The 11,881-nt window shown below is 44.5% G+C and overlaps 1 protein-coding gene across 3 annotated transcripts; it reads left to right on the top strand.

The window, feature by feature from the left end:
- The first annotated feature begins 1,284 nt into the window (after positions 1-1,284).
- LOC148047877 (acetylcholinesterase-like) lies at positions 1,285-10,868 on the top strand. Of its 3 annotated transcripts, none has more exons than XM_087708579.1 (5): positions 1,285-1,368; positions 4,192-4,305; positions 5,660-7,153; positions 8,746-8,909; positions 10,674-10,868. In XM_087708579.1, exons 3-5 carry the CDS (start codon positions 5,715-5,717, stop codon positions 10,682-10,684), a joined length of 1,614 nt encoding a protein of 537 aa, XP_087564705.1. In that variant the 5' UTR covers positions 1,285-1,368; positions 4,192-4,305; positions 5,660-5,714; the 3' UTR covers positions 10,685-10,868. The 3 variants fall into 3 exon arrangements, with proteins under 3 accessions (XP_087564705.1, XP_087564706.1, XP_087564707.1); XM_087708580.1 differs by lacking the exon at positions 1,285-1,368 and adding an exon at positions 2,287-2,828; XM_087708581.1 differs by lacking the exons at positions 1,285-1,368; positions 4,192-4,305 and having other exon boundaries at positions 5,058-7,153.
- Positions 10,869-11,881: the final 1,013 nt, after the last annotated feature.

Below are 11,881 nucleotides of genomic sequence, written 5' to 3' on the forward strand. Positions count from 1 at the left end.
GCTGACAAATGAAAAGCTGGCTACAGCAGCATGGATTCATTTTGAAACATTGCAACCATTTTAAATACACACCAGTTGCCAAGCATGTGAATTTTGATGACATGATGATGGGGATATTGCAACAGTCACAAGGTTGAAAAATTGTCATAAGTCACTATTTCCATCTCTCTCTTTATATAAATGGCTGTATGTGTGTGTGTTCCAGCATAATTCTGGAACGCCACAAGCAATTTCAACGAAACTTAGTACACAGATAACTTATTCTCTGGAAAAAATTACTGTGGGGATGAGACACCCCTAACACCCCTCGGGCTGTGTGTTCTGTTAAGATACAGTCTGTTGTGCCTTAAAATGGCTTCTACTGTACTGCCTTAAAATGGATTCTACTGTACAGTGCAGTGGAGTTGTCATGGTAACGGCTTCACAGTACTCCACAAGGAGTCTCTCTCTGGTAAGGGGGAAAATCCAATGTTACAAATTATGCTTCTGGGAGTACAGGGACAACATTTTAAACTAATTTAATTGTCACTGAAATCAGGGGTCAGGGAGAAGTTGCTCTTACCATCACCTCTTCAGGAATTGCGGTGACGTTCATGGAAGGAGGGAGGACAGCCCACACTTACATTGCCACTTGACAGCGCCAATCCTGTCTAATATAGGATTGGGATAAATAGCAATAGCAATAGCAGTTAGACTTATATACCGCTTCATAAGGCTTTCAGCCCTCTCTAAGCGGTTTACAGAGTCAGCATATCAACCCCACAGTCTGGGTCCTCATTTCACCCACCTCGGAAGGATGGAAGGCTGAGTCAACCTTGAGCTGGTGAGATTAGAACCGCTGAACTGCAGATAACAGTCAGCTGTAGTGGCCTTCAGTACTGCACCCTAACCACTGCGCCACCTCGGCTCTAAATACCCAGGCAACACCCAGGCATAAATACCCAGGCAACACCCAGGCATAAATACCCAGGCAACACCGGGTTATCAGCTAGTTGGTGTTATAATTTTGAATGGTCACCAAATGAACGATTGTAAGTCAAGGACTGTCTGTAGAAAATTCTTCTAAGAAATTTCAGCCTAGCCCTTCTCAAGGCAAGAACGTACAATCCTGACCATTGCTTCAATTCCTTCCTTTCTTCCCTCCCCTTGAGAAAATTCTGAATGAATGTGTGAGAGCCAAAAAGGGAAGGGAAACCAGGTTTTCACAGGGTGGGAGGCTTATTAGGGGCCATTTCAGGTAAGAGGCAGGCAGCAAACAGTACCAAAGGGCAGAAGGAGGAACAACAACAGGGAGCAAACTTCTCTCTGTTTTTCTCAGAGTTGTATCACACAAAACAAGGCAGAGCCTGTAGGGACAGAGCTGGGCAGGTAAGACCGTCCTGAATGGCATTTGTCTTCTTCTGGAAGTTGGATATTGAATTGTTTGGGGGGGGCACATGATGCTGCAGAAAGGAGGGTGGTGGTTACCCCAAGAATGTTGCCCTAGGAAGAGGTGGAATGAGATGAATGAGTCTTATTTTCAGGTTTGTGTGCCAGTTGGGAGTTTTAGGGTATTTTGTAGAAAGCAAAGGAAAACCAGATCAAGTCAAACGAAGCCTCTTCACAAGCCAAGATGCAATCGCCATACTTCCTCTTGCCTTCATAACGTTTGCCCCATATTTTTGTCAGCAAGTAAGGAAGAAAAGGTGGTTGGTGGGTACCATCCAGGACATCCCTCAGTTCACTATTCAAGGCTTCTCTCCAGGTGTCCCAGTAATGAGGACAATGGACCGAAACCAATTTTACTATGATACTTTTAGAACAGGGATGTCCAATCTTGGCAAGACTTGTGGACTTCCACTTCCAGAATTCTGGCTTAAAAGTCTTAAAATTGCAGAGTTTGGACACTCTTGTTTAGCGTCACTTTTGTTGACATGAAGACTTTCTAATTACCACTTTATAATGCCTTGGTAAGGCCACACTTGGAATACTGCATTCAGTTTTGGTCGCCACGATGTAAAAAAGATGTGGAGACTCTAGAAAGAGTGCAGAAAAGAGCAACAAAGATGATTAGGGGACTGGAGGCTAAAACCTATGAGGAACGGTTGCAGGGATTGGGTATGTCTAGTTTAATAGAAAGAAGCACTAGGGGAGACATGATAGCAGTGTTCCAATATCTCAGGGGTTCCCACAAAGAAGAGGGAGTCAAACTATTCTCCAAGGCACCTGAGGGTAGAACAAGAAGCAATGGGTGGAAATAATCAAGGAGAGAAGCAACTTAGAACTGAGGAGAAATTTCCTGACAGTTAGAACAATTCATCAGCTTGTCTCCAGAAGTTGTGAATGCCCCAACACTGGAAGTTTTTAAGAAGATGTTGGATAGCCATTTGTCTGAAGTGATGTAGAGTTTCCTGCATAGGCAGAAACGTGTGTTTGACTAGAAGACCTCCAAGGTCCCTTCCAACTCTGCTATTGTATTGTATTGTATTGTATTGTATTGTATTGTATTGTATTGTATTGTATTGTATTGTATTGTATATAATTCTTAAAGGCAGATGAAGGGATGACCTTAGATCTCACCACAATCTTACTGTCTACTGTTTTTACTTTCACATTATATAATGCATTATTTTTACTCTCGATACTAGTTTGATAGTATGGTTTCCTTGTTGCTTCATAACTTACGGTATGTTTATAACCCTATCCTTTCCAAAAATAATTATGACACTTCAATTACGAGGAGGAAAGAAGAAGGAAATGATTGTGCAGGTGCTTGTTGGCACTGTTCTTAAGAAACAAATATTCATGATGGAACAATCACATGCTAGGAAATATTATTATTACTAGCGGTAAGTATCTAATCTACCAAGTGCTCCACACAAGCAATAGCTTTTAATTTCTTCTTGAAGATTCTACTGCTGTTATTCATAGCCAGGAATATTATTAGCTATCTCTGGCACTTGTTTTATTCGCTTTCCCATCAATCTTATCTCTCTAGCAGGCACTCTTAACTGAAATGCTTTTTTCACGTCACATGTAAGCAAAATTCAAGTGGTCAATGCCCTTGGTATGTACATAGTAGAAGGCAGTCTCCTCTGCAGTTGTTGTCTGTGTAGTTGTTGTTTAACATAGTGGCTGGTTTTGAGTTTAAGGAACTGACTCATAATGGGATCACCTAGAACAGGGGTGTCAAACTCATGTCATCACATTGTCACCATGTGATGTATTGCGACTTGTTCCTCCTTCACTAAAACAGGGATGGGCATGGCCAATGTGTGACATATCTGGCCCGCGGCTAGCGAGTTTGACAGCTCTGGTCTAGAAGGATCCATTTCGACTCCTTTCAATTCCTTTGACATAAGCCTACTGCCAACCCTCCAACTACAGGTAATCCTTGATTAACAACCATTTTGTGATGACCCGGGGCATGGCACAAAGGCAACACAGCCAGGGAACCAGTATGAGTCCCTTTATTTACACCAACTGTGCCCCAAACGTCCTTTTCAACTCTCCGGTCTGGAGAAAAACTCTTCCACAAAACTGTAACCACCTTTGACTGAAAATACTTAAGTTCAAACGTTGTAAGCAGAAAACTTCCAACTATAAATCCAACAAGGCAAGATAAGATAATTAATCTGGCAGGGCGAGCAAGATAAGGAGTTCCAGAAGTGAAGTAGCAGTAAGTCAAACCAGTCGGAAGGATGCCAGGAACTCAGATAAAGAGTTAACATCAGATGATCTCAGCATTTGTTCCCAAAATCACCCCTCCCATTTTCCTCTCCTTTAAATTCCATCCCCAGGTGTGCCTTGTGAAGGGAATCGGGGCCATTTCCTTCCTTGCAGACCTCCAAGGTCGCTTCCAACTCTGTTGTCCTGTATTCTGTATTGTCACTCATCTACATTTTATTTGGTTTGGTTTTTCTGTTTGAGACGGGCTTGCTGCTTTCCAGTTTTCCTTATCATTTCCCTGCTGTCTAAAATACATCTTTATCTCTTCCTTAATCTCTCTCTCCATTTTGCTTTTGTCTTTTCAAGTATTTTCTTTGTTTCTCTTTCCTTCCAGACTGGTATAACAAGAATCTAGCACTCAGCCCCTTTTTCTTTTATTTTTCAAATACCTGCCAGGTTATATCACACTTTAATTCATTCATTTATTGTTCTGCTGCTGTAACCATCTGATTTTTTTTGTACCTACTTTTTTCCCCCTTTCAGCTGACCACAGGAATCTCTGAGGAGCAAGACGGTCTCCAAGGGAGAACAGATGTGAATTTGTGGTGAAAAGAAGGTCTGTGTACTTCAAAGTCGGAGGTGAAAAAAGGAGAGAAGGTATGGCCCCAGAAAGGAAGATAAAATCTTCTTTTAGCCTCATGCACCTCCGCTCCATTACTTTGTTTAGTGTTTTGGAAATTAATTGTGTATTTAGATGAATCTTCCTTGACAGGAAATATTGAACAGGGGCATGCATCTTTCTATGTGTTGTTAATGTTGATCATTAGGCCTTACTACTTATTATGTATCCCAAGAGGTAGGATTTCTTTTTAACCCAAATGAGCAAAACAAGATGATGCAAATTCCCAAAGGCCACAGCTTTGTTGAACAGCTACAGCTTTATTTGCTAAAGAAGTTCAAGGTTGGTTAAATCAGTGGTATCTTTCAGCTGTCATGGAGCAACAGATCCCGAAAAACTACCTTTTTTAAGTTGCATAATTGCATTTCCTTTTCTCCTTCGTTTGGCAATCTATCCTGGAACATCAGAACTGGATAATTCTTCTCCACAAAGTGTCATAAACTAGTCTCACAGTTTTTGCAGCCAGAGGTCTAAAACTAGTGTATGAGGCATATTTACTGAATATCATGCAAGGGGGAACTCTCAGGTGTGCATAATCATTTATTATTTTAACTATTGACCAGCTGTGAATGTTTCTTGATTTTAAACTTTAGTATGTTTAGAAATATGGGGGAGATGGATTGTCTAGAACAGGGGTGTCAAATTCAAGGGCCACAGGTTGGATCCGGCCGGTGGGGCCGCCTTGGAAACAGCAAAGGACCGGTGCCTCTGCCAGTGAAAACAGAGCTCCATTTTCACTGGTAGAGGCTTGCAGGGGGCAGTCGCAGCTGAAAACGGAGCTTATGACGGCCGTGGGCAGGCCTCCCAAGCTCCGTTTTTGCTGACAGGAGGCTGTTGCAGCTGAAAATGGAGCTTGGGAGACACGAGTGACATCAAGTTGGCCACGCCCATCTTGACCACACCCACTCCGGCCCCTCAAGGTCAAACACAACCTTGATGCGGCCCTCAATGAAATTGAGTTTGACACTCCTGGTCTGGAAACATGAAATATAAACAAATGTCTTCAGGTTTGACTGATCCACATGGTGGACAGGACCTTTTGAGTTAAACTTGCTTTCGGATGGCTTCATTCACACATCTTTGTAGTTTTTCCAGCACAAATATGGAAGGCCTCCACATTTCCTTCTTTGGAGATAGCTTTCCTATTTCCCAGGCTAGCCCATAGCCTTACCATTCCTGGAAGAATTCCTGAACCAACTGCAACCCTATTTGTCTTCTGGGGCCAGGTACTGCCCTATGCTGTACCTCATTGACCAATGACTAAAGATGATGGGCTAGATATTACAGTGGGTGTTGTTGTTTTCGTGTTGGTCTCTTTCTCTCTTTCAACAGATTGGAGCCAAGGTGTAAATTCTGATCCTGGGTCATATTCGTTCCGATTGCTGCCATGCCTATTCTCCTCCCTGCATTCCTGGGACTTTGCTTCTGCCAACTGATTTCCGGCGACGTTGCTGAAAATGACAGCCTGGTGGTCACCAGTTCTGGATCCATTAAAGGCATGAGAGTCCTAACTAGATCCGGTGCCGTAAATGCCTATCTAGGAATTCCATATGCTGAGCCTCCGGTAGGGAGACTGCGCTTCCAGAAACCTGTCCCACATCAACCGTGGAGCCATGTCTTGGAGGCTACCCACTTTGGGAAACCTTGTCACCAATGGACCATTTTTAACTATCCTTCAAAGATATGGGTTGCCAATAAGCCCCATTCGGAAGACTGTCTTTTCCTCAATATCTGGGTGCCTCACCCCCAGCCTTCTGGGTCAGTCCCTATCCTTGTTTGGATCCATGGTGGAGGATTTACTGTTGGTTCAGGGTCATCGGACTTATACAATGGGTCAACATTAGCTGCTACCGAAAATGTCATTGTGGCATCTCTGAATTACCGGGTGGGAATCTGGGGCTTTTTTTCCTTCCCACCGGGAGCCCCAGGGAACATGGGCTTATGGGACCAATATCTGGCTGTGAATTGGTTGAAGGAAAATGCAGCGGTCTTTGGTGGAGATGCAAATAAGTTGACTCTCATTGGCCACAGTGCTGGAGCAGCCTCTGTGGGTTTCCACCTCCTCTCTCCTATAAGCCAATCCCTTTTTGACCGAGCGGTGCTCCAGAGTGGTGCCCCCAATGCACCCTGGGCTTCGATGCCACCTGAAAAGATCCGGGAACGTGCCGTTAATGTAATTGATCTGTTGAACTGCAGAGAAGGGAACGACAGTGCCGTGATGAGCTGTCTCCAAAATAAGGAAGCCACTGCGTTTCTGAATTTCAGTTCTTATTTCTTACCCACTTTCGATGGGGATTTCCTTCCCGAAGATCCAAAGAGAATTCTACAGAAGGGGAAAATTCCAGCAAAGCCACTACTTATAGGTATTACAAGGGAGGATGGCACAGTCTTTACACCTCGAGCTCTGAACAATGGAGACGATGACAAAAACAGGATCTGGGAGAAGGCCTTATCAGCTATAGACATCATATTCCGAGATTTTGAAGAAGATTTTTCCGAGGCTGTAATGCTGAAGTACAGTGAAGGGTCAAATCCCAACCGTCAGATTTTGGCTCATATTAGCAGAGATCACTATTTTGTGTGCTCACTGCTTGAACTTGCCGCAAGGATGGTAGCAGCGGAGGGCTCTGTGTTTGTTTACTCCTTCAATCACCAACTTTCGACTTCCGTCTGGCAAGAATGGATGGGTGCAGCTCATGGAGTTGAGGTCCCTTTTCTCTTTGGAACCCTCTCGTCACTTCCAGGACTCAATCAATCAGATGAAAACGCCGACAGGGTACTAAGTCAACGGATGATGCACTACTGGGCCCAGTTTGCCAGAAGCGGGTAAGACACACTTGTGAGATGTGCTTAAGCACAGCATTAGGGCATTTCTTCCACGAGTTTGGGGTTCTGGTACAGGGGTGGGTTGCTACCAGCATTACTGCTGGTTCGCTTCACTCGCATGCACACTAAATGCGCACTCTGTGCGTGTGTACATTTACACCTAAAAAGGTCTGCACAGAACATTAGAAAAGGGAAAAAAATTACATTTCTGCAATGGAGATTGTTCTGCGCATGCGCAGAGCCGAAAATCAAGAATGGCACAGCCACCAATAGAATTGATTTGGGTGCGTGGGTGGCCGAGTTACTACGTACTCGGACGAACCAGTGCAAACCGGTAGGAACCCACCTCTGTTCTGGTATTTGTATTAGATAGACAGTATGGAAGAACTGGGTATGTCTAGTTTAATGAAAAGAAGGACTAAGGGTGACATGATAGCAATCTTCCAATATCCACCACAAAAAAGATCCAAGCACTTGAGGGCAGGACAAGAAGCAATGGATGGAAATTAATCAAGGAGAGAAGCAACCTTGAACTAAGGAGAAATTTCCTGAGAGTGAGAACAATTAATTAGTGGAACAACTTTCCTCCAGAAGTTGTGAGTCCTCCAACACTGGAGGTTTTTAAGAAGAGATTGGACAACCATTTGTTTGAAATGGGGCATAAGGTTTCTTGCTCGAGCAGAGGATTGGACTAGAAGACTCCCCAAGATCCCTTCCAACTCTGTTATTCTGATGCTAAAGTGACAATTTAACCAAAGTCTATTTTGGCTCACATCAACTTCTATTCCAGAAGGAATGAATAGTATATACCCGTGATGAGTTCCCTTCCCCTCTCGATTGTGTGTCTGTTGGTTATTTTAAATACTTGTATTTGTAGTTCTAGTGTTTCCCTTCCCCTCTTGGGTTTGTGAGCCACCCTGAGTCCCGCTGGGAATAGGGCGGCATATAAATAAAACGAAACCTGAAACCTGAAACATATGTGTGTCTGCCAGCTGATTTTTGGCCTTCCGGTGGGCCAGGGAAGGCTGTTTTTGCCCTCCCAAGGCTTCAGTAAAGCCTCTGGAGCCTGGGGAGGGCGAAAAACAGGCTCAATGGGCCAACCAGAAGTTCTGAAATGATCCATTTCTAGCTTCCAGAGAGCCTCCGGGGAACCGAAGGAGGCCGTTTTCACCCTTCCCAGGCTTCAGGAAAGTCTCTGGAGCCTGGAGAGGGCAAAAACTCCCCCCATGTGGGGAGGGTCGTGCGCGCATGCAAGGGGCAGGGGTTGTGTGTGCATGCACAGGTGGGCGGGGAGCGCTGAATTGTGGGTGTGGGCACATGCATATGCGTGATAGCATGCACATGCACAATTTTGTCACACCTTTCCAAAAAGGTTCGCCATCACTGGTCTATACTGTACATTTCTCTAGGCACTGCGATCTGCCTTGTGACTGATTTCCACTGCTGAAAATAATTGATTTGGAAATAAACAAAACTAATACCACTTCAAAATGCTCATCAGGAGGGAATGTGACCTGTCAGTCATTGTATCCTTAATCTTGTAGTTCAAGTTGCCTGTTGCCTGTAATCTGATCGTTTTATTTCCTGGACAGGAATCCCTCCAAATTCACACCCGGGGAAGTTCAATGGCCACATTACAATGCTACGGAACAAAACGTCTACCATATCAGCACAGAGGCACCTCAAATCATGCAGTTTTTGCCACGTGAGCACTGCAGATTTTTAGAAACCCACGTTTATAACACAACAGGAATTGGTGAGTTACTACTCCATTCCTTTATGTCAACTCAAATCACTTCACATCACTCATTTTCTTATCATACGTCGTTGCCAAAGATGCATTTGATCTCAATTGGTCTCCAGATTTGGTAACTCTAATGTAAAGGGTGCTTTGCCATGTATCACTCGCCTTGGGCCACTGAATGGTGGTAAATCAGAATATTTTGGATTATGTCAGGATTAAGCGCCCCCTAGTGTTTACGACCAAGTCCTGAAATCATGAATATTGTAGCACCAGAGCCGTCATTAGCCCTTACAAACAGAGCTCTTGAACAGAGGCACTGTAACATTCACCCTATTCCCCCCCCCCGTGCTCCCCACAAATGCTTCCCCACTCCCATCCTGCTGCACCAGGCTCACTCACTTGATATGTCTCCTCCCTGCTGTGGTTCCTTTGCCTTTGAAGGAGAGGAGAGCAGGATGATTTTGCTCCCAGCATCTGGTCAGATTGCAAATGCTTTTTGTGCTGGGAGTGAAATGTTGTAGGGGCCATGATCTTGTGCGGGGGGGGGGGGTGGAAGTGGGGGAGGTGGGCAGGCCTTGGGGAACTGTTCCAACACTAACCCCCCCATGGCCTTCCCCACCCTGAGATACAGCACCTTGTGCACTTAACAACCCACACATTTTATTCCCAAATGCATGGGCGAAAGCAGGGAGTGATCATGCTCCAGTTACATGATTCACTCCTATGAATCCTCGAGTTATGAATGTAATTGGCAGGCTCCATTACATTTGTAGCTTGAGGGTTACCTATATTGTCAGGGCTGGAAGCCATCCTTTGCATTGGGCCTTCAGGCCTGCCACATTTTCTGCTGTGGGAAAATGGGAGGGGGAATTATATGGAGTATGGGAGATATATAGTCTAAATAACATTCCTTTCTCAGAGAGTCAAGGACATCCTGCCCTGCACCTGGAGTGGCGTGACTGGGAGGCATCTCCAGTTGGGATGGAGCCTGACTGAACCGTGTGATGGACCTGTGGGTGCTGGGCAGGGACTTGAACTTTCTTTTGGGTAGGGAAAACCAGGAAGCTTTCACATTTGGGTTTTTCCCAGATGTGCCAATATGACATCTCTAGTAAAATGGAACTTTGAGGAAACTCAAGCTTTGGAGTCAGGGTTGGGTTGCTCCCGGTTCGGCTCAGATCGCGTGAAGTGGTAGTGGTGGTGATGGTGGGGGCTCCACCCACCTACCTGGACACTTCTGCACCTGCACAGAAATGTTGCACATGTGCGTGAGCACGCGCGCAAGCATGTACAAGCCAGTAGCACCGAGATTTGCAATCCATCTCTGCTCTGAGTCTTCTTTCGTTGGAGGTGTTACTTGGAACCCTGACATATACTCCTTCCTCCTCCTATTTTCCCCACAACAACCTTTTGAGGTTGAGTTGGGCTGAGAGAGAATGACTGGCCCAAAGCTACCCAGCTGACTTTCATGGCTATGGTGGGAGTAGAACTCATAGTCTCCAGGTTTCATCCCTAGCTTTAGGCCACTGAATGGTATAAATCTGAATATTTTTGATTGTGATTTGATTAAACTGCGAGAAGCTTGAAAATGGACAAGGCAGTTGTGCTATTTTAAGTAGGGTGATATTATGCCGATGTTTCTGCAAAGTATTTGTACAAGGAAACTCCACTGAACTCTGCTGTTTTTGTATCATTACTCCTCTACCTACATTGTGGAATCACTGACAGTTACACAGTAGTGGCTCTAATAATTTTTTTTCTTTTTCCCTTTGCCAGGTGCAGCATAACGAGATCAGACTAAATCAACGACAACCACTGACCAGAATTTAATGAAAGGAATTCTCAGGCTACTTTACTGTCAACTGTGTACTGGAAAATATAGTAAAAGAGATATACGGAGAACAAGTGAAAGTGGATGTGAACAGAAAGAATTTGCTTAAAAATCATACTCAAATAAAAGTGTGATGGGAACATCGAGTGCATGGTTTTGTGCAGTGTACAAGTAGTCCTCCACTTACGACCACAATTGAGCCAAAAATCTCTGTTGTTAAGCAAGACAATTGTTAAGTGAGTTTTGCCCCACTTTATAACTTTTCTTGCCAGTTATTAAGTGAGCTATACAGTTTATAAGCTGTCCCAACTTGATCAGTTAGGGGAAAAAAAGACTCTCCAATCCATTGTTAATGAAAGTATACTTTACTAAAGGCAAGTGATTACACAGTAGCAAAGCCTGATCTGAAGTTTCGTGGTCAAAACATCTAGTGAACTTTTCTTTCTCCCAATTCTTTCCCTGGCTATCTGAAAGTGTCCAACTACATTCAAACAAATTGTTTTGGTAACAAGGCTTGGTAGGCTGGACAGTTTCATATTCCATTCCGAGCCGAGGTGGCGCAGTGGTTAAATGCAGCACTGCAGGCTACTTCAGCTGACTGCAGTTCTGCAGTTCGGCTGTTCAAATCTCACCGGCTCAGGGTTGACTCAGCCTTCCATCCTTCTGAGGTGGGTGAAATGAGGACCCGGATTGTTGTTGGGGGCAATATGCTGACTCTGTAAACCCCTTAGAGAGGGCTGAAAGCCCTATGAAACGGTATATAAGTCTAACTGCTATTGCTATTGCATTCCATGACCTTGGAATGTCAAGTGGCTCTCATGTGACGGCACAAAGAGTAGCTTCAAGTCCCTTCATCCCAACCCACCCACCCACCCCTTTACCTCCCCGCAGCTCTCTCCTCCCATTGCCTAAGGCAGACTGGCATCTTGCAAAACATGGCTGGTGCAGCAGAATGGCAGTCCTGCATCAGTTGTAAAGTTAGTTACACGGTTGTTAAGTGAATCTGTTTTCCTCATTGACTTTGCTGGTCAGAAGGTCACAAAAGATGATCACATGACCCCAGGACACTGCAACCGTCATAACTATGAGCTTAATTACCAAGCCTCCGAATTTTGATAATGTGACGATGGGGATGCTGCAATAGTCATAAGTG

This window comes from Thamnophis sirtalis, unplaced genomic scaffold (genome assembly GCF_051295495.1).
Source record: "Thamnophis sirtalis isolate CommonGarterSnake01/CBP01778 unplaced genomic scaffold, rThaSir2_p1.2 scaffold_3, whole genome shotgun sequence".
NCBI classification, from domain to species: domain Eukaryota; kingdom Metazoa; phylum Chordata; class Lepidosauria; order Squamata; family Natricidae; genus Thamnophis; species Thamnophis sirtalis.